This window comes from Centroberyx affinis, unplaced genomic scaffold (assembly GCF_046629955.1).
Source record: "Centroberyx affinis isolate AG114_WGS23_722 - 3 ecotype Tasmania unplaced genomic scaffold, CSIRO-AGI_Caff_v1 ptg001197l_1, whole genome shotgun sequence".
NCBI lineage: Eukaryota > Metazoa > Chordata > Actinopteri > Beryciformes > Berycidae > Centroberyx > Centroberyx affinis.
In genome coordinates, this window is record NW_027279719.1 from 95857 (window position 1) to 116450 (window position 20594).

General features: G+C 42.1%; 1 protein-coding gene across 1 annotated transcript; it reads left to right on the plus strand.

The window, feature by feature from the left end:
- The first annotated feature begins 349 nt into the window (after positions 1 to 349).
- Positions 350 to 19731, plus strand: ppp1r13l (protein phosphatase 1, regulatory subunit 13 like). Its single transcript, XM_071524427.1, has 13 exons — positions 350 to 485; positions 8965 to 9027; positions 9144 to 9262; positions 9908 to 10499; positions 11628 to 11720; positions 11916 to 12004; positions 12740 to 13112; positions 13772 to 14235; positions 14512 to 14649; positions 16188 to 16321; positions 16905 to 17071; positions 18003 to 18196; positions 18313 to 19731. Exons 2-13 carry the CDS (start codon positions 8991 to 8993, stop codon positions 18346 to 18348), a joined length of 2436 nt encoding a protein of 811 aa, XP_071380528.1. The 5' UTR covers positions 350 to 485; positions 8965 to 8990; the 3' UTR covers positions 18349 to 19731.
- The last annotated feature ends 863 nt before the right edge of the window (positions 19732 to 20594 follow it).

Genomic DNA, 20594 nt, shown 5'->3' on the forward strand with positions numbered 1-20594 from the left:
TAGTTACTTTCCACCACTGATTATTAGTAGCAGTAGCCTAGTAGTAGTAGTAGTAGCAGTAGTAGTAGTAAGTGCTTCACAAGAGTAAAATAGTTAAAATAAGGCCAGAAAAAGTAGGAATAGTAGTAGCAGTAGTAGTATCAATATGTAAGCTATATCAATATATGGGAATGACGCAGTGTAAATCTGCCTGTATCTTCCAGCAGAAGAAGCAGATGTCAGTACAGCACCGGGCGGGCTCGCTCACCTGAGCCAGCTGCGGCAGCGGCACCTGGCTCGGGTTACAGCGGAGCAGCGGAGCGGAGAGGGGGCTGGACTAGGAGCCAAAATAACTCCACTCAGTACGCAGCTATGACTAAATGTCTGAGCCGCCGCCACAAGAGAGAGAGACAGACTGATCAGACCGACTTCAGGGGAAAATAACTTGGTGAGGGCTCAGTCTCACCTTGAGTTTTGAACTGAAGAACAAAGGTCTCCTTTATAAGGTAAGGAGGTTTTTAACTCGCCTCGTAGCCTACGCAGCTCTCACTGCGTGGGATAATGTATGAAGTCAAGGATTATTATTGTTCCGTGTATTATGTTTTATTGATAATGTTTGATTTCTGTTGCTTCAGTAGGTGTATTTTACGTTTGAGTCTGACATTGCTCCAAAGTATATTATATGAATACTTTTTTTTTCTTTTGTAGATTTCTCTCTATGTTTCCTTAGTTCATTGTAAGAGGACTTGAATGCGAGGAGGAGCTTGTTCTCAAACTAATGAAAATCAGATGTTTCCATTTCTGCCTGCTCTGCCTCAGTCCACACAGCCAGTAGGAAGGAAAGAGAGGGAGGAAGGCTTACATGCTCCAGCCAGCTGCTGGACATGGATGTGCAGTAAAGTACCATTCACTAACAATGACCTAAAACTTTCAGTCATAAAACTTACAGCCCTCTATAGTCTGGTATAGCCCCTTTACCCCTAAACCATGAAAAATCACTATATATCCTACAGATATCAGATATAATGTCCTCTGATATTCCTATAGGGAGCTATACTGTGTCTGTGGTACACAATAATGAGTTTATGGTTGACCTTATCGCACTTTATTATATTTTTATGATATCTGCTGTTTTACTACAGGATGTTCTATAGTGTAATATTGTGACATTTAGTAGCCTAGCTGCATGATATTTTAATGTTGCTGTGATATTTCTACAGTATCCTTCTCCACATAAAAAGGCAGTGGAAATAAATCGGGTCAGAAAAACTTCAAATAGAAAAGGTGGAAAAGCATATAATGCACAAAACAGGAAGTAAATAGTGCTAACAAATCCAAGCACTTCAAAGCAATAAATGAACACAAATAAAGGCTAATAGGTTTAGCAGCTACTCAGATGCAATGCGTTTCAAGCTTGATGCTCTTCCTCAGGCAGCAAACAGTATCCTTTAAAAATGTATTACAGGATTACTAGAGTTATTTCTCATAGCATTTCTTATGACTAGAAACGTGTAACAATTATTTATTCTACTTAACAACTAGGTTGTTCAGTAGAGATCTGCAGAGAGACAGCAAAATAAACTTTGTCATAACAAGATGTGAATGGCATTTCTCCAGCTGTGTGAACCGGGTCTTGGTTTAAAAACCAGCTGGGCAGCATTGTGTGATGCACTTGCTGTAACCTGTTATCGGATTAATTGTTGGTGCTGTAAGTCTGTCACTGCCAGCAGAATACCTGTGGATGTGACTCTCCCCTGCATGCACACACACACATGCACACACACACACACACACACACGCACACACATTTGTCACATAGCAGTGGCCCCCTGCACTGCCTCCTCTGCACCTCAGCTGAGTGTGACACAGTGTTTGGGCTTTAGGTGTAGCGTGTAACTCGCCAGGAATGCCACTCTGTTATGTTGTGTTGCACCGAGAGATTCCCGAGTCACATGCTAGGGAACACAGTAGCAGGGAAGAAGATAGCTGGCATAGTGTTAGAAGCCACACGGACAAATGAGTCTACAACGCCACAGACAAACACAGGAGAGTAAACAATTTGTACTGTGGTAAGGGATTAGTTGTTATCATAATGAGGCTCCAGTAATATGCTTTAGTTCATATATCATTATTCCTGCTGCAGCCTGGCCTGCAGATAATTGTCATCCCGTATTTGAAGATCAATAGAGCTGCTTTGTGTAAGGCTGTTTCCTTTGGCAATGACAGTTGACTGGTGAATGGAATGCGCTACCGGTGTGTGTGTGTGTGTGTGTGTGTGTGTGTGCGTGCGTGTGTGTGTGTGTGTGCGTGTGCTCATTGATGTGTTTATGTAGGTAGAAAGGTTAGGCATTTCAATGACTAACTAGGGAAGAGGTCTGGGTGTCAGCGTTATAAAGAAAGTAAGTGGGTGGGGTGCGTTGGGTAGGGACAGTCTGTGTCAGAGAGTCACGCTGTTAAGGTTTGGAGGCAGAAGACATGATTAAGCTGTGAGCAACTTGGGCTAGGCCATCTATTTCTTCATACTGTAAAACTGATCACTCATTAATAGAACCAAAATTGACTAATTTAGGTGAGAAACAACAACTAGTGTGTGCTGCTTCCTGGCAGTATTATCAAATCAGACTTGAGGCAGTATTCTTTGGAGACACTTTTCTGGAAGCATTGCTTTTCTGCGGTGCCGGCAGACAATGCAGAAGAAAAGTCACAAAAACACCGGGTTAATAATTCTCTTCCCTAGAGCGCAGTGACACAGATTCCTGATATTTTACCCAATAATTACACAGCACCTCCTACCTGCATTTACTCAATTCACTTTGACCTTAATCTCCTGTCAGACGAATCCCAACATCCATCACATGAGATAGTGGTGGGCCAATGTAAAGAGTGCGTTGAACATTTACTTACTTTGGCAATGGACTGTGGCATGATTGAATGCCTTGCTGGGAATTTAGAGCACTGAATCCAAATCAAGCTGAGCAAGAGCAAATAAAGAAGCTTGTCCTGAATTGCGTGTTAATAGCAGGACCCATGCTTTTCACTGCTTTCCCTCTAAACCCAGCTGTGTTGATCTGCAGGAGTTTTATGGGTTTTATACACACCTGTGGGACATCTTTTAGTTTTGGGTTGCCTGTGTGATTCAGTACAGCCAGATTGGCATCTTAGAGAAAAAAGGCATAGAGAACTGTTCACTTGTGTCTTTATCATTCAGCCTCAGCCAAGTTCCCTGCCTGGAGTGAATAGGGAGAGAGAGCGAGGCAGATCTGGAGAAAGGATATGAAAGAGGGGCAGATGATACCGAAACAGGAGAGGGAGGAAATGAATGGAGTCATGGATGGGAAGGAGGAGGTCAACAGAAACCACCGAATCAGTCAGATGTGTAATTGTCATTTGTCGGTGAAGAACATGAGAGGAGCGGGAGAGAGGGAGGGAGGGACTGGTTGTCGTCGTGGACAGACACACCCTGCCATTCTGCCTAGCCTAATGATTATTGTCCATAATCCTTAAATCTCCTTTTTACTTCCCACAGTGATCTCTGTGCTTATCTGACTGTCAGTTGCACAGTTTCCAAGTTACAAAGGTCAAAACAAAGCTTTCAAACTAAATAAAAACATACAAAAGGGGTAGCTATTAATTGTAGAAGTCCTCCTTTATGTTTTTATCCTGCATCTTTCTGGCATTAGTAGTATAGACAATTAATTCTTAAATGCTATAAGGTTGAACCAACTTAGTAAACTGCAACGTAAACACTCTAGTGTCTCTCAAATGACTAGTTACCAGACCATTCAAGGAACTGAAAAGAGAGCAATAGTGTATTTTACCAAGCAATTGCTCTTGAAGATGCAGTCCACTTTAAGTTTGATGGTTTAAATTTGATGGTTTTAAGATGATTAATGTTTCTAAATGTCATTATATATATTGTGTGCATTCATAGTTATAGACAGTAGAGTTTGTGTACTTTCATGTGTAACAGTTACACTCCAATTGATACCTAATGACTGACCTAATGACAACTGGCTGTACATTGGCTGTTCAAAGAAATTCAAAATTCACTAATATGGTTCTTAGACTGAAGCCTTAATTTTACTCGGTCTTTACCTTGGCTGTTTAGTTTATCTTAGTTTATTTGCACAGCGATAAAATAGCCTGATAAGAAAAACACAGAAAGAGGAGATGCAAATGAGCAACTCATGATGCAGCTGAGATTAAAAAAAAAAGCAAAAAAAAAAGGGGCTTATAAAAACTCCTCACCTCAAAATCAGAATCAGAATCAGAAACTTTTATTTGCCAAATATTGTAGAGATAGATAGATAGATGATTTTTAATAATGTCACAGAGACGTTACGTTCTACCAAACAAAAAGAACCAGAAACAAATAATAATCAAAGCATATAAATCAAAGTCAGACATTCAAATAGACAGCTTCTCCATTCTCAGTTTCCATGCTTTCCCAATGAAAGTGGCCACACTAAAAACTTCCTCTCTGACTACCAACTTAACCTAATCTCCTAACCAGAACAACTCAGGCTTCTTGTTTTGCATTTTCTCAAATAAAAGCAGTCTTAGTTCCTTGTATAACGTACCGTGAAACAAAAGGTGAAATTCATCTTCGACAACACCCAGTTCACATACAGTACATAGTCTCTCCTCCTCATCAGTAGAATTGAAACTGCCCACCTCAGTTGCCAGACAGAGGGTCGCAGTTCTCAACTGGGCACACACAGGTCTTCTGGATCCTTCCAAGGGTAAAGTAACATAAGTTTCTGGACTATACATGTTTTTAATTTGATTATATGTTATAAGTTTTGGTTTGAGCCAGATGTCAGTAGCTGATTTTTCTTTATAGTCGAGAAATAACCTGCGCTTACTATGGTGAACACTACATCCTAAACCATTTCTGAAAATATATTGCTGGTCAGCTTCATTGAAAACAACATTCAACCAAAACACTAATGCCCTCTTCAAACGTTAAATGTTCCTCCAAAGTAAATCCAAGGTATTTATATGAGCTGGTATATGCTAATGACATAGCTCCAGCATGAAAATGAAAGGTACTTCTACCTACTCCTATTTTTCTGAAGTGCATGATTTGAGTTTTTTCCCGATTAATCGATAATCTCCATTTCCTACTCCAGAGATTAACAGTATTTAGCGTGTTCTGCACCTCCGCCTCTGTCCCTGTATAACAGGATATTCAGCTTCACATCACCTATTTGTAATCCATGGTTTTCACTTTTAATTTGCTGGGCTAAATCATTAAAATACAGAGCAAAAATGGTAGGAGAGAGAACATCACCCAGTCTTCATATCATTCACCTGCACACAGGCAACTGGGGTTTTATATAAAGCTTTAATGGCTTTATAAAATTTTCCATCCACACCAGCCGAGATAAGTATAAACTCAAGTAATTCCCTGTCAACACAATCAAACGCTTTTTGAAAGTCGATAAAACATACAAAAGTAGCCTAGATTTATAAATATAGTGAATGAAAAATAGTATAAATATGATCTAAACAAGACCTGTGTTTTCTGAATCCATTCTGCTCATCCACAAGTATACAAGGACTTTCTCTCAAAACTAAAAAAAGAAACGCATAAATAACACAGACAACAAAAAATAAGATGACAAACAAAGACACAAATAAACTGTAGAACTCCAGAATCTAAATAACAGAAAATAACAGAACGACAAGAAGATGCATGAAATGTCAAAGGAAACGAGGTCACGTTACTTCACAATGGCCCAACACAACACTGTGTTAGCACTTAATGAAAACTGTTTTCATACTATGTGTGTTGTTACACCCTTGTTTTCATTAGGTGTTTGCACAGTATGTTTACTTACAATATCTTTCCATAGGTTAACACACATGTTAACACAATAGAGCCAGTGTAAAGAGAGAACACTACCCAAATAAAGTAACAAACAAATGAATGAATGAATGAATGAAACAAACAAACAAATGAATGAATGGATGGATGGATGAATGAATGAAACAAACAAATGAATGAATTAATGAATGAAGAAACAAAACAAAACAAAACAAAACAAAACAAAACAAAACAAAACAAAATAAAATAACCCTAATGTAGGCAATGAAATCATAAGTCCTCTGGCTTCAGTGGTGTATCAACTGTGTACCACACTGAGTTAAGTTACATTACACAACACAGTACACAGTAACTCCTTGAAGAACCAGTGAAGTCATGCAAAAGAAGGCGAGAGTGCAGCCGGGAGGGAAGGGGCGGGGTCGACGAACTGCTGGGCAGGAAGGGGAGAGTTTAGTGAGCGAGTGATCGACCTGACCTGTATGACTCAGAGAGAGAGAGAGAGAGAGAGAGAGAGAGAGAGAGAGAGTAATCTTTTTTGTGTGTGCTGTTCTTGACAAACAGAGATAAGCTGAACAGGAGCCGTCCCAGGCGGCGCTTGAATGCCTCACAGGGAGGCGTGGTGTGGAATGTGAGACCTGGTGTGAGTCTACCAAGCCTCTGCTACAGTACACACAGTCTGGGATACTTATTGTCTGACGGTACTGTTTGTACATGTGTGTGTGTGTGTGTGAATCGGAGGGAGGGGAAAGGCGGGAATGATGACCTTAGATATAATACATATTTTCCTCTGTAACCTGACTAATATTAGACTGGTGCTGGGGGCTAATCCAGGCGCTAAGTGGGATAAGTACCGTCAGATATTGTAGGCTGAGGTCGGGCTGCTTTTAAAGTCTCCATCAAATGAACTCCCTTTACTTTTTACTTTACCGTACTTACTGGAAAACACAGTATCTTTAACGGTGACCTCATGCTGTACCAGTAGGCGTGAATATGAATTCCAACCAATAAAACCATCAGAGATTTTTGAACAGTCCCGTCTCTCCCTCCCAGCAAATAAAACCGCCTTTCTCTCCCTGACTGATATTCCATTGGTTTAGATTTTTGAATTATAATAATAATAATAAACTTTATTTGTATAGCACCTTTCTGAAAAGAGAGTTTGCAAAGTGCTTTACAGAAAACAAGAGGAAAAAACTCCAAAAAGAAAGGCAGGCAGCAGTACAGAAGGCAGACAGTAGCACAGAAGACAGACAGTAATAGAAAGCACATGGCAAAAAACACAAGATTTGAAACAGGATAAAACAATTACATAAAGGCCAGTCTGTAGAAGTGTGTCTTGAGAAGTGATTTGAAAGAAGACACAATGATCCCTCACTGTGTTTTGTCCCACCCCAACATCCTGTTTCAACAGGAAACGCATCAAATCAAGGAAGTAAAGATGCCGTTTTATCTCATTTTAATGTAAAAATGCACCCGTCTTATCCTCTTATCATCCTAATTGAGATGATGTAGATTTGCCCTATTTGCCCAAATTAAATTCTGGTGCCGAATCAAAACGTAAAGCAAAGCAAAATACAAAATTAGAGATACCAATTTCTCCACCAACAGCAGCCTCAATAGTGTGTGAAACACAACGGCCACTCCAACAGCTTTTTTTAATCATTATCATTATCACTCTCTGCACCTCCACCTACACAGCACAAAAAGAACTTGCTTTTCTGGCTGTTGTTGAACATCATCTTGGGAAACAGGAAATCACTAATTGACGTCAAAGTAGATGAGGCATGGCTGAGGTGAAAGTGGGCACACCAAAATTAAAAATTACAACATTTCATCACAAAAAAACCTCCTGGAATGCACTGAACATCACAAATTGATGATATGTAACAGTGTAAGAGTATCTGAGTTTGGATTTTTCCTTTAAGTAGCAAATATACCCAAAAAAACTTGGCAGCTGTGGCTCACGCAAATGTGGAGTGGTGCATAGATGTTGAGTCATCAGTGACGCTTGGTCCTCACTTTCTGTCTGTCTGTTTGTCTAACTGACTGGTATGTATATTATTAATTAGACACAGGCAGGATTGCAGCAAATGAGGGACAGGTGAGAGAAATGTAGGATGGCTCAAAACATTTGGATAAACTGCCAGCAACTACACAGATTTTAATACAATTTTGGCACATTTATGAGCCTGCAACATGCAACGGAAAGAACCTTTCTTAGGTTTAGACCAACAGAAATCAAACCAGAAATGGATAATTGTGAAGAATTACATCCCATTTATTATGTTATAATAATAAATATTATTATTATTATTATTATTATGTTAATAGATGCAGTCAATGTCATTTTAACTCATTATTAGACATACAGAGCATTTTCTGCATTTATACATAATTTGAGTAGCTCTGTGCTCCCAGTCTGGACTAACCCACCTGTTGGCATACCCAGCTGTCTGGAGTATCAGTGTAGCCTGTCATCCAGTAGACTAGCCGTGTGCTGCACCTGTCTCTGTGTGCGTCTGAAGCTGGCTTTCAGAGACCAGTCATCTATGATGCTAAGCTGGAACACCTGGCTTTATAGATACTGGGGGGTGAATCAGCAGGAAGGGCAGGATGGGCAGCTGTTCCCAGCAGCCCAGGGTGTTGACAGGGGCCACAACACATTGAGACAGAGATTGACATTGCAGATAAATAATAATAAAGTATGCCTACAAGGTTTCTTTGCAGTTGCTGAGGTATGAGGAAAGCGTGGCTTGTTTAGACATGAAGGGCATTCTGGTTATGAAACCACAAAAGGTTGACGCTCCCTCACACAGAGAGCCTGAGGGGAGAGGGAGGGGGAGGGGGAGGGAGAGGGAGGGAGCAGGGTGAAAGACTCCCCGTTCACAGCTTGGAGACACTGCAGCTCCTAATTTTATCATATTAAACTTTGAGCTAAAGGCTGAGTTGAATGGAATGGGAAGAACTCAGAGGGCAGAAGGCCGGGCCTGTTCATGCGAATCTTTGTAGCGTGTCGAGTCCTGTAAAAGTGACTGAGGTGCTAAATGCAAATTCACCTCATGAGGTTGTGAAGCCGTGTCGGTTTGAAACGAACTTGGTCTGAGACTTTTGCCCTAATAGCTTTGGTGTGTTTTCTGTTTTTTTTTTTTTTTCAGGAGCCGGACGCTGCAACGTCACAGCCATGAGCTCTCAGACGGGCTTTGGCAGCAGCATGCTGTGTGAGTGTGCAACGTGTTTCATCACATCCTTGTTTTTCTTTTTGCTCCATGAGAAAACCACATGGGGGGACTATTCCATACTAATAGTCTGTGATACTTGTGTTGTTTATATCCAGTCCAGATCATGAATGATGACCTGAACGCCTCCCTGGCTACAGCAGATGAGTTATCCAGAGAGTTCAACTCCCTGCTGCAGGAGGCCTCCTCCAGCGACAATGCAAAGCCTGGGTCTCAGGTACACACACACATCTGTCTGTTTGTATCAGTGATATACTATATAGTGTGTGTATGTTTGGATGTGTCTGTGTGTGTACAAAATGTGCATGCATTTCCTGTTCTGTCCCGTCCTGACCTGTGTTCCAGAGTTGGGGAAATTCATGAATTGAATTGAGAATACATGTTAAATTCCAATTCAATTCCTGCAGTTGGAGTTGGAATGTGAATGTCACCCAGCTCCAAGGAAACAGAATTGGAATTGAATTGGAATGACAGGAAACAGAATTGAATTCCATTAAATTCCATGAAACTTCTAAGAGAGTTTGTCTTCTCGCTCAACATTATAAATCAGATAAAAGACAGTTAAACAAATCAAATACATTCAGTCATAATGTATGGATTATGATGACATGTTATGCATCAAATACCACCTGCAAGGCACCTTTAACATTTTATGATATTCAGTATTGATAATATATAACACTATGTGTAATCTCAGATATGTGGTAAGAAAAAAAACAAAACATGGAGTTTCACAGAATTTCATTGAATTGAATTAAATTTCAAGTTCTGTTTTTTTTTCAATTTCTGATTGCAATTCCTCAGTTGAATTGGATGAGTTAATTCCTGCACTGACCCCCGCTCTGCTGTGTTCTCCCTGCAGACCGGCTCTTTGATCTCCAGAGAGAAGCCTCACTCCGACCTGTCCAGCTCCTCCACCTCCACCTCCCTCACTCCCAGGGATTCAGGTGGCAGCAGTAACGACAGCACCAGCTCCATGCCGTACTCCCCGAGCTCAACAGCCTCTCGTTCCATGGACTCCATCGTCCCCAGCACCAAAACCCCTCCGTTCTCCCCTGTCTTCTCCCCCATCCCGCTGACGTCCCCCCAGGCCCGCAGGGACGGACACTCTCCGCTCCCCCACCTCGGACCCGACACTTACTCGTACGGTCAGATGAGCCCCAAACAGTCGCCTCGTACCCAGAGGCGTAACTCCCCCTCTCGTTACAGCAGGAGCCCGCGAGGCTCGGTCAGTTACGTGGAGCGGAGCCCCTCCCCGAGCCCCACGGCTGCTTCTTTTGACCAGTCGTCCTGGTCCGCTCCGCTGCACCCCTCCTCCAACCTGCTGAGCCCTTACGACGGCAGCCAGATGGGCCGCAGGTCCCCGCGGCAGGACAGAAGCCCCTCCCCCCGGCCTTTCAGTCATCCCATATCCAGCACGCTGCCCCGGAATTTTGGCGGGTTCATGCAAGCTGGTGAGTGGCTTTAGTGATCCAGTGTTTTACTGTCTCTCCAGCGTCTGCCTGATCTAAATGCTTTTTCAGAGGCTTTTTCACCCTTTCAAGAATAAAAATCTGGGGTAAACATCGGTCTGTGACTGTACAGTTTGATACAGACAGTAGAAACTGATTAACTAGCTCAAAAGCAACCGTATGGAGGCCAAGAACGGCAATGCAAGAAAAAAAATGTGCTGCCAAATTTTAAGTTCATCTCATCCAAACAACTTAGTAACTCGTCCGGATGAGATAAACTTAAATAAACATGTTTTTTTTCCCATCTTGCCTTTCAGGGCTTCTGTCGTACAACCGAAAATAAAAAAAAACATTTAATCCAGTGGCTCTCAACCTTTAAATGACCCTTTAAAACAAAGCGATGCCTATTTGCAACCCCCATCGCAGGCTGCAAATGCAGAGTGGCGAACAGTTCACCCAAAAAATTATTTCCCTTTTCAGGTCATTTCATTTGATTATCAGAAGAGGCCGTGAGTATTTCACAAGAAAAAAGCAAAGATACAAGAAAAAACAGAATAATTACTCATGATAATAAACTTGTATAGTAGAAATATGTTTTTTTCCTATCCCATAAATCATCTCGCGATCCCCCCAAAATGATCTCCCAACCCCCAGTTTGAGAACCGCTGATTTAATCTGCTATTGAGCCTTAAAATCTTGGAGTAAGATAATTTAATTTATCTCATTTATCTTCATTTGTCTCCAGTGCACATTAACTTTTCAAGAAGTGTCTGTAACAGAGTTTCCTCTACCACTGAGTCGGTGCATTGGGCCACTTTTCCTGAAGAAGCTGCCAACCCACCTACAAGACTTTCATTATTCTGGGTTTCAGTGGAGAATTTTAGTACTGTTTCAGAGGTTTTTCCGTCGTTCCACAAATAAAATTCTGGAGGGAAACACTGGCCTGTCTGGAGTGTCAAGACTTTATTGAATTTTTTTGGGTCATTTGCTCAACATGCTTGCAACCCAGTTTGTACTATTCTTTCCAAGCTTCCTTCTATAATTTCTGCTTCTTTCTCTTTCTTTCTTCTCTTACTCTCTCTCTCTCTCTCTCTCCCTCTCTCTCTCTCTCTCTCTCTCTCTCTCTCTCAGATGAGGGCGTGCAGCGGCAAAAGAGCCCTGGCAAGTGGAATGAGACAGATCTGGACGCGTCTTACGAGAGGAAACCTCACCACACCTATGACAGTTAGTCAGCATGACCGCTGCTTGTTTACATTCCGGCAGATGAAAGACGCCATTGTTAATGCAACTTTTACTTTGTGTCCAGAGTCGTAGCATTAGGACAGGGCAAACAATTTAAGGGCTCAGGAACTTTGGCTCTCTGCCACCGGCGCCCAGTGTGTGTTTTCTGTTTTTTAACTTAGCACCTTCCTGTTGCAGAGACAGAGTGGCTGAGGCCGTCGGTGCCAAAAAGCAACTGGAGGGAATCCAACCTGGACGGTCCTCCTCCTGCTCCCAGCGCCAAAAAGGTGTGTGGTGTTGATAGAGAGATAGATCAAATAAGTACTGTGAGAGTTTTGCTTTTATGACTTTTATCTTGGCTCATATGTTCTTTCCTGCATTTATAAGAAATCCACGTTTACAATGTTAACTAAAATGGCACACCATTCCCTCTTTGAGTCCTTGAGAAACTGCAGATATCCACCTAAACAGGAGGTACCACTAGCCTGCCATTGTTTTTCACAGATAAGAACAGAGTGAAATGGCCAACGGACTGTTAGTAGAGTATTTTTTAGAGAAGATAGATGAAACACAGGAAGTGCTCGAAAAATATTTTTACAGCTTCAGATAGCGTCAAAGTGCTCACGAAGGAGTGGTGCACATGCCTAGAAGCCTAGAATTAGGATCCAATCTTAGGCAATCTGCAGGCACGCTTGCTCAAATAGGGAAGAAAAACTTCCCCAAGTCTTGTGGTCGAAACCGGTCGGCTGTTCTTAATATGTATCCTAGACATACCATCACAATAGAGGCTTTTTAACTACAGTATATCAACTGTTCCCTCTCTATAGTGTCTGCAGACTAGCTTAAGAACTCTCATTTCTTTATTAAGGGATATACACACAGAGTGATTTATTTTATGACATAAAACTGTTGCCTTTTTTCCCGTCCAGGCTTAGGTGTGAGAATAGCAAGAATGCTTTGGGTTTTTTTTTCTTTGATTTACTGAGTTCATCCCCTTTTACTGTTTGTCTCCGCCTCTCCAGGATTCTCGCTCTCGACCTCTCCAGCCCTCCCATGGATCTCTCCCCCGTAACGCCCGTATATCAGTTCCTCCAGACGTTACGTCCCCGGCCCACTCCCCCTACCACCCTCAGCCCATCATCTCCCGTATTTCCATCCCCCCCGCTTCCGCCCAGGCCCGCCAGCGCAGGCCCATCCCTCTGTCTGTCATCATGCGTCTGCAGAACCCCCACTGGGCCGCGGGGCCGACCTGCCACCCCAGAGTCCTGGGAGGAGACGGAGACATGCCGCCTTACCTGCCGGCCGCACCGCTGCCCAGAGAGTTCCTGCCCCAGCCTCTCCTCCAGCCACAGCCCCCCCCACCAGAGCTGAGGCAGCCGGCCTTATACAGTGAAGGTATGGAAACACATCACCGGTGGAGGAAAGAGTACTAGAGTTTCCTACTCAAGTTGAAGTACTGTTACTTTGCTGATATTTTACTTAAGTAGAAGTGAAAGTACTAGTGTAAAAATCTACTGAAAAGTAGCTCATTTAAAATGTACTCAGAGTAAAAGTTACTTTTACTTTTTAGAAAAGAGAATGTTGTTACATGTGATCTTTTCCATGTGATTCTAAAAGGACGAGAGGACAGAGTTCAACTAGATTCTTTTAATTCTAAAAATTAAAAATTACACAATAAAAGTAAAGCCAGATTACTTTTCTCTTCTTCGCTGACTGACTGTTCACTGTGAACGGCTCTACAATTTACAATGGTCCAGTTTCTGTTGCTTATGGAGAGAGTACAAAATCTGTACTCTGTAATGGATGTCATTTAAAATTCAGTGAAGTACAAAGGGAGGAAAAAAACACTTAAGTAAAAGTAAAATTACTGACTTTAAAAAATACAGTCAATTACTCTAACGTGAGTGAATGTAATTAGTTACTTCCACCCTTGCACATCATACATCTGCCCACACACTCTGTTACACTTTCCTGCAATAGATTTGTGTTCACAGGATCTTTGTTAAGTAAGCTAATTTTGCTGCATCTCTGTGGTTTGGTCTCCGTCTCTGCAGTGCTGAAAGCGGGGGACGTAGATGCAGAGTTAGAGCGGCTGGACCTTATTCATCATCACATGCCTGTGATTTCTGAGACTCCCAGCATGTCAGAGGGGGGTATGAAGGCGGCCCCCGCCCCCCGGCCCCTCAGCCCCACCAGGCTGCAGCCGGTTGTGGCCCCCGAAGCCCAGAACCAGGAGATCCCCGACCTGGAGGAGCTTCTCCGTATCCGAGCGGAAATCCCCCGAGCCCTGAAGAGACGGGGCTCCGTGGATCTGTCCCAACCACTGAAGAAGGTCTCCCACTACCAGCCCAACCAGTACAAGCATCTCATCAACAAGCTTTTCCGCAGGAAGGGCCTCCAGCAGAAGGGGGAGCAAGGGAGCGAGACCAGCAGCTCCTCAGAGGGAGAGGACAGCGCCACACCTCCTTCCCCCTTCCCCGTGCCGCAGACATCCACACCGCTCCCCCATGACCACAGAGTAAGACATGAGCTTGTAGATAATGTAATAAATGCTTGATAATGCAATAACTCTAAATGGGCTGAAATTATAATAAAACCTGTGAATGTAATAAGTTGCTGGAGAAGTATTACAGTATTACAGTATTACATTAATTAATTACATCATCTGGAAGTTATTATCAGTTGTGGCAAAGCTGTTAATGTTACATTTCAGTCTTTAAATCCCTTTAGTGGAAGAAGTTCCCAAAAAAAGTGCTTTATTTGATGTAAGTTGTGGTTCTGTTTGTCTCGTCAGAACTACCACTCCATTCTGCGGCGGTCCAGTCGGGAGCGTCGAGGCTCTGGGAGGCGAGCGAGACTCAGTCCGCTGGTCCTGCTGCTGGACGGGTCGCTGGTCGGGGAGCTGGAGACGGTGCAGAGGGCCATGCAGGAGGTGTGTGTGTGTGTGTGTGTGTGTGTGTGTGTGAGTGCAAGTACTACTAATACTACTATTGCTGCTACTACTACTACTACTACTATTAATACTACTACTACTACTACTACTGCCAATACTACTACTACTACTAATACTACGTCTATGAATAATAATATCTATAATACTAATACAATTGCCTGTATTGCACTCAACATAAACCAATTCTTAATAAACCTGAAACATAAATTCATACAAGAAACTGAAATCATGTAACATGTAGACAAAGGGTAAAATTGATTTAAAGAAATTTGCACAAAACCCAAAATGTAAAAGACTATATCAGTATATACACATAACATAACTGTACTTTCAGATCCCCTGTAACATAATGCAAGGGTCATGACCCTGACAGCTGTCTTGTATCACCAGCTCCCGTCAATAAGAGAAGGGAAAACTCTTAAACCCAGTGAAATCAGAGTAAACTAAAACAGTAAACTGCGGTGCCAAATATGCTGCAGTTCTGGATTCTGGCTTTACAAAGTGATGCAAAATATGTTATTTTTAACCTTTATTTTGCCACGGAAGGCTTGCTGAGTATGCATTCCCTTTTTTAAGCAAGCCCCTGCTTCACATTCATGCAGAAACACATTCGCACCTGGAAGTTTCTCAGTTGCAGCAGCTTCTGCTTTTGGCCACCGAGCAACTCCAGTGTAGCAGCTGGAGGTGAAGTGCTTTCTGAAGGACGCCTCGACTGTAGCTGTTGAAGGAGGGGAGCTCTAGCCCAAGCTCCTAATTGAAATCCACCCTAAAACACTTTTAACAGCTGTTGGCAATGTATCCTGCATTTCTGGGCCCGTTTTGTTGTTTGGCTGTGTATTTTTATTTTATTCCCACGGATAACTGGCCAAATGTAGACAAGATGACGCCACGTTGAGATATTTTCAGCAGCTACAGTGAAGTGTGATAGCAGAAGATTTTTCAGCGATGTAAAACATCAACAGTAAACGTCAGGTTTTGGTGTCAGTCGCTCAGAATCAAAGAGCGAGGGCTTCTTTCTAGAGCCGCCATTTTGCACCAAGAGATGTTCAACAATCAAACAGGGAGAAATCCATCGTAGAAGAGGAGAGAGACCAATTTCTCCTTCAACAGTAGCCTCAATAGACCAGAATGCAATGCACAAGACCATTGTTTTGAGTAAGGGGCGTGACTAATATTTTCTTGAATGGAAAAACTGCTCTATGTTATCACTATTGCTATTGCTCTTCACCTACATGTATAACCCACAGCTGAATTCAACAAGTTCAGGCCCGTTCTCTGGTGGTTGTCCCAGAAGGGCATTCTGGCAAATGTAGGAAACCACTAACTGAAGTAGAAGTAGATGAGGCAGGTTTGAGGGAAAAAATAAATCACAGCACTTCCTCACAAATTAACTCCTGGAAGGTCACACATGGATGATATCTAACAGTGTGAGAGTATCTGAGGGTGGATTTTTTCCTTTAAGGCGATTAAAGTTTAGCTGATAAACTAACACTGTGTAATGTGTGTTTTCCCTGCAGATGAGTGACCCCAGCCGACCCAATGACGAGGGCATCACTGCCCTTCACAATGCCATCTGTGGGGGCCACTACAATGTGGTGGACTTCCTGGTTCGCATTGGAGCCAATGTCAGTGCGCCGGACAGCCACGGCTGGTAAACACTTCTTTATACTTTTCCACCTATCCCGTCTCTCATGGACCGGTGCCTCCTATACAGGCTTTGTGTAGTTTAGTGGGTATATGGTGGCACTAACACAGCCAAGGTTCGGGTTTTGATTCTCATTGGGGCCAGGTATAATTCTAGTTTTTATTGTGAAGCACTTTGTAACATTGGTTTAAAGCAGTGATTCTCAACCTTTTTCATATCAAGGACCCATAATTTAGTCCATATTTGGGCCACAGACCACCATTTGATGAGATTTTGTCTCTCGGACCCGGATCTGAGAATATTTTTATTGTTAGATATGATTTTGTACAGAATTCAATGACTATCTGTATTGTAGGTAGAGAGATAACAGTGAAACTATGATCAAAATAGTCATTCTTCTACATTGTCTAATTGTGTTAAATGAAATAATGGTGAAGGTTAAACAATTCATAAATTTGCTGGGGACCCCCTGGAACCCCCCTCAAGGACCCCCGGTGGTCCCCCACGTTGAGAAGCACTGGTTTTAAGTAAAGTAAAATAAAGTAAACTACTAGATGTGTTTAATCCCGGTCGGTCCTCGGCCCTGCAGGACTCCGCTGCACTGCGCAGCCTCTTGTAACGACCGTCTGCTGTGTGAGTTTCTGGTGAGGAACGGAGCTGCTGTCATGGCGGTGACGGAGAGCGACGGAGCCACCGCCGCCCAGAAGTGTGATCCTTACGCCGTGGGGTTTGAGGAGTGTGAGAGCTTCCTGAGGGGTGAGGAGATCACACACACACACACACACACACACACACACACACACATCCAGACTACACTGTAAAAGATCATGCTAATCCATCGTAGAATATGTTATGTAATTTAGATTTACATATTTACATATACGTAAGGCATTTAGCCTTACTTTGAGCTTCGACAGGTCGTATGACTGTATGACACAATTTGACTGTTGCTGCATCTATCTTGCACTCTTGACTATTGGTTAATTGTAATTCTGGTTTAAGCCTATTCTACCATTGGAGTCATTGTAAATTGCCCCCAGATAAGAGTGTCACACACACACAAGCACACAAAATAGCTGATGCAGCTGAGGAGTAGAATGCTGTAAAATGCTAAAAGTAAAAGATCCATCATAAAACATACATCTATTATAAATATGCCATGTAACTTACATTTTAGTCTTTTATCTGATGCTCTAGAGTTTGGCTCATATGGGTTTTTAAAGACCGATAGCTGATATTTTGTGCCAAAAGTTAATCTTTAAATTTGACCATTTTCATGCCAAAAAATTGCCAAATATTGTGTTTTCCCCCCACATTTTTATTCTTTATTCTCTGACACAGTATTTAGACCATGAGACACTAAAACTCTCCACTCCACCTGTTCAATGGTAGGGGAAACTCTGGGATACATCACTCCTTTAAATGGAGAATTTAACTCAACAATTAAAGGAATAAATAAAATGTGCAATGAAAATAAAATTCCACTGCAGGTTTTCCAGACTGTTTTTATGTAGCTGTGGTCAGGGAAGAACCTCCATCATATCGGCAGCTGTTATCTGATATTTAATAAAAGGCCAATATCAGCCTGTTATATTGGTCTAACCCCAGCTGAAGGACACACCTTAGCTGTTGTACGGCTCAAGCCCGTGACATACATTTATTTGCTGTTCCCTGTGCGTGGCGTCAGGTGTGGAGGAGGCCATGGGGGCGGAGAACAGCGGGGTGCTGTACGCTCTGTGGAACTATCCGGCCCAGGCTGCGGACGAGCTGAGCTTCAAAGAGGGAGACATGGTCACCATCCTGCAGAAGCCCGAGGGAGTGGACTGGTGGTGGGCCTCGCTCTGCGGCCGGGAGGGCTTCGTCCCCAACAACTACTTTGGGGTAAGATCCTGATTTTTTAACTCAACATTAATTTTACGATTGTGTTTCCACGTTGCAGTTCATAATTCGGTCGCAACAGGAATGTTTATGTTTCTGGGGTGTTGTTTTTCTTTCAGCTTTTCCCGAAGGTTCGACCGAAATCACTCTGCTAAACGGCCTCTCAATAATCAACACAGTTCACACTGGAGCAGAAGACTCTGGGGCTTTACAGGTCACTGTTTCAAAGGCATCAGATTGAAATTAATGTGTCTGCAAACTCCGAGAAAAGGCTGGGCATGAGAAATGTTTTTAATCAGTCAGTCAAGAAATGTTGAAGGAGAGAGTTCTCAGTATGCATTTTGGCCTCACTGACAAGGGACAGATGTCATGTGGCCTACTATTTTCTATTGTTTATTGGCTCTGCTGTAAGATATTTCATGCTGGACAAGCTAGAACTCTCTACTGTGCTAAAACTCTCTAGTGAGCTGAACCTGTGTAGCCAAGAGTTAGCCAGGTCCGATCTTACCTGACGTTTCACCCAATTGTGTTTAAGTCAACAGCTTGAGATTTATGACTCACTGGCTGGTTAATAATCTTAGCCGCACAATATCAACAAACATGACGCATGATTGCTTAATTTAGAAACAGAGTTGTCAGCTACATTGAAGAAGCTTCCCAAACTCTTAAATAAAAAAAAGTGTGGTTATGACCAGAAATAGGAATTTCACTCTTTTATAATATTTGTGTTAGATCCGAAAGTCTCTATATACTGTACATATCACTGTGTTTTTTTCGAATGGTTTCTCAGATTTAGTGTTATTTCTTACCATAAGAACAATTGTGTGCCTTAAGTAGAGCAGGAAAGTAACCGCAGTGGCTGATGGATTCCAAAAACAGCAGCCATAGTTGCTATTTTACCAGCCAAATATTATTTTTAGAAAATCCAGATGGTGAATGCTGTCTTGCCAATGTGCCTGGTAGACTAGAACAAACAGCCACAGCTAAAATTTAGCAGCATCTGGCTGATTTTCCACCCTGGCTTTAACCCCGACCCACAGTTTAGGCCTTCTCAAATATTTTGATGTTGTCTATTTTAAGGAATTCTGTTAAGAAAAGGGATTTTTTTTTTTATCCATGACAGTGTACACAGATCCTTTTGTGGCTGTGTGTGTTTTCACAGTGGGAGAATGAGTGTTTTGTAGTGAATTTGTTTTCATAATTGTGTTTTCAGTGCAACTCTTTGGTTGTTAGGGACTGCTGTGCACTTGACCTTTGACCCCCCAGGGGGAAAGTAAGGACCAAACAGTTAGCTGTTCAATAAAGAAATAAAATGTGCCACATTTTCTGTTGTTTGGTCTATTGTTTGAAATAATATGGGATGGTGATTATTTGACTTTAGAGTGTGAAATGTCCCGTACTGACCAGTAGGTGACAGTGCATAATCAAGTATGAATTCAACACCATAAACATAAAAATCACAATCGGCAATACTTGCAAACTGATATGAAAAACTATTCACCAAGGCTCTTTTGTTACACACCAATTCTATACATTGTGCATTTTATTAAAGTGTCCTAATACTTGAAGCTTTGTTTCCTCCTGTTTGAAGTTACGTATTCTCTTTCTCTTCCTCCCTCTCCCTTCTTTTCACTCCACACAGCACCCAACCGACTGCTGCGATTCTTAATGAATCAATTAGCTGCACTATTATGTATAAGTATAATAACAAAAAAACTACACACATGATTAATATTTTTTTTAATTAAGTCTGACTCAAGCCTTTTGATCTGCAGACTATCTCTTCCCCGCTGGTGTTGAGAAAACACCAACGCTCGTACGCTTCAGCACAATCCCAGGGGAAGATTAGTGTCAACATTATCTGAGAAGGGCCGCTGCACTCCTGCCAGTGTGCTTTAGTTTCATGTAGATACAACGATGATGACATACACAGACATACACACACACACACACCAACACACTCACACACGCTGTGGTGAGTAACTGTGGTGAGCTAATGCAGTGTTTCACATTTTCTGGTGAATAATTCAGGTGATTTAAGTGGCTGAACTGTCCGCTGGCCTGTGGTAGCATACATAATGCCCTGCTGAAACAGATCGCCTCTACCTAGAGGGCCATGAGGACCAAAAGGAATGTACAATGTAAAAACGTCCATCTTAACAAGTCAATTTAGTGTCATATCTATTAATATAACATTATTGAATTAAAGGGGGTGAGTCAATCCACTTGTTTTTGTTGTAGTGTCACTTGTTTCAGGAGTTTTCTGGAGACAAATGTCAATATCTTAGAGTGAATAAGAGTAAGACAGATCACTCCACCTGATTCTTCCATTGGAAAAAAGTTAAATTATATCAATCTAGATTCCAGATTTTTTCACTTGTTTTAGGTACAATAAGATTAA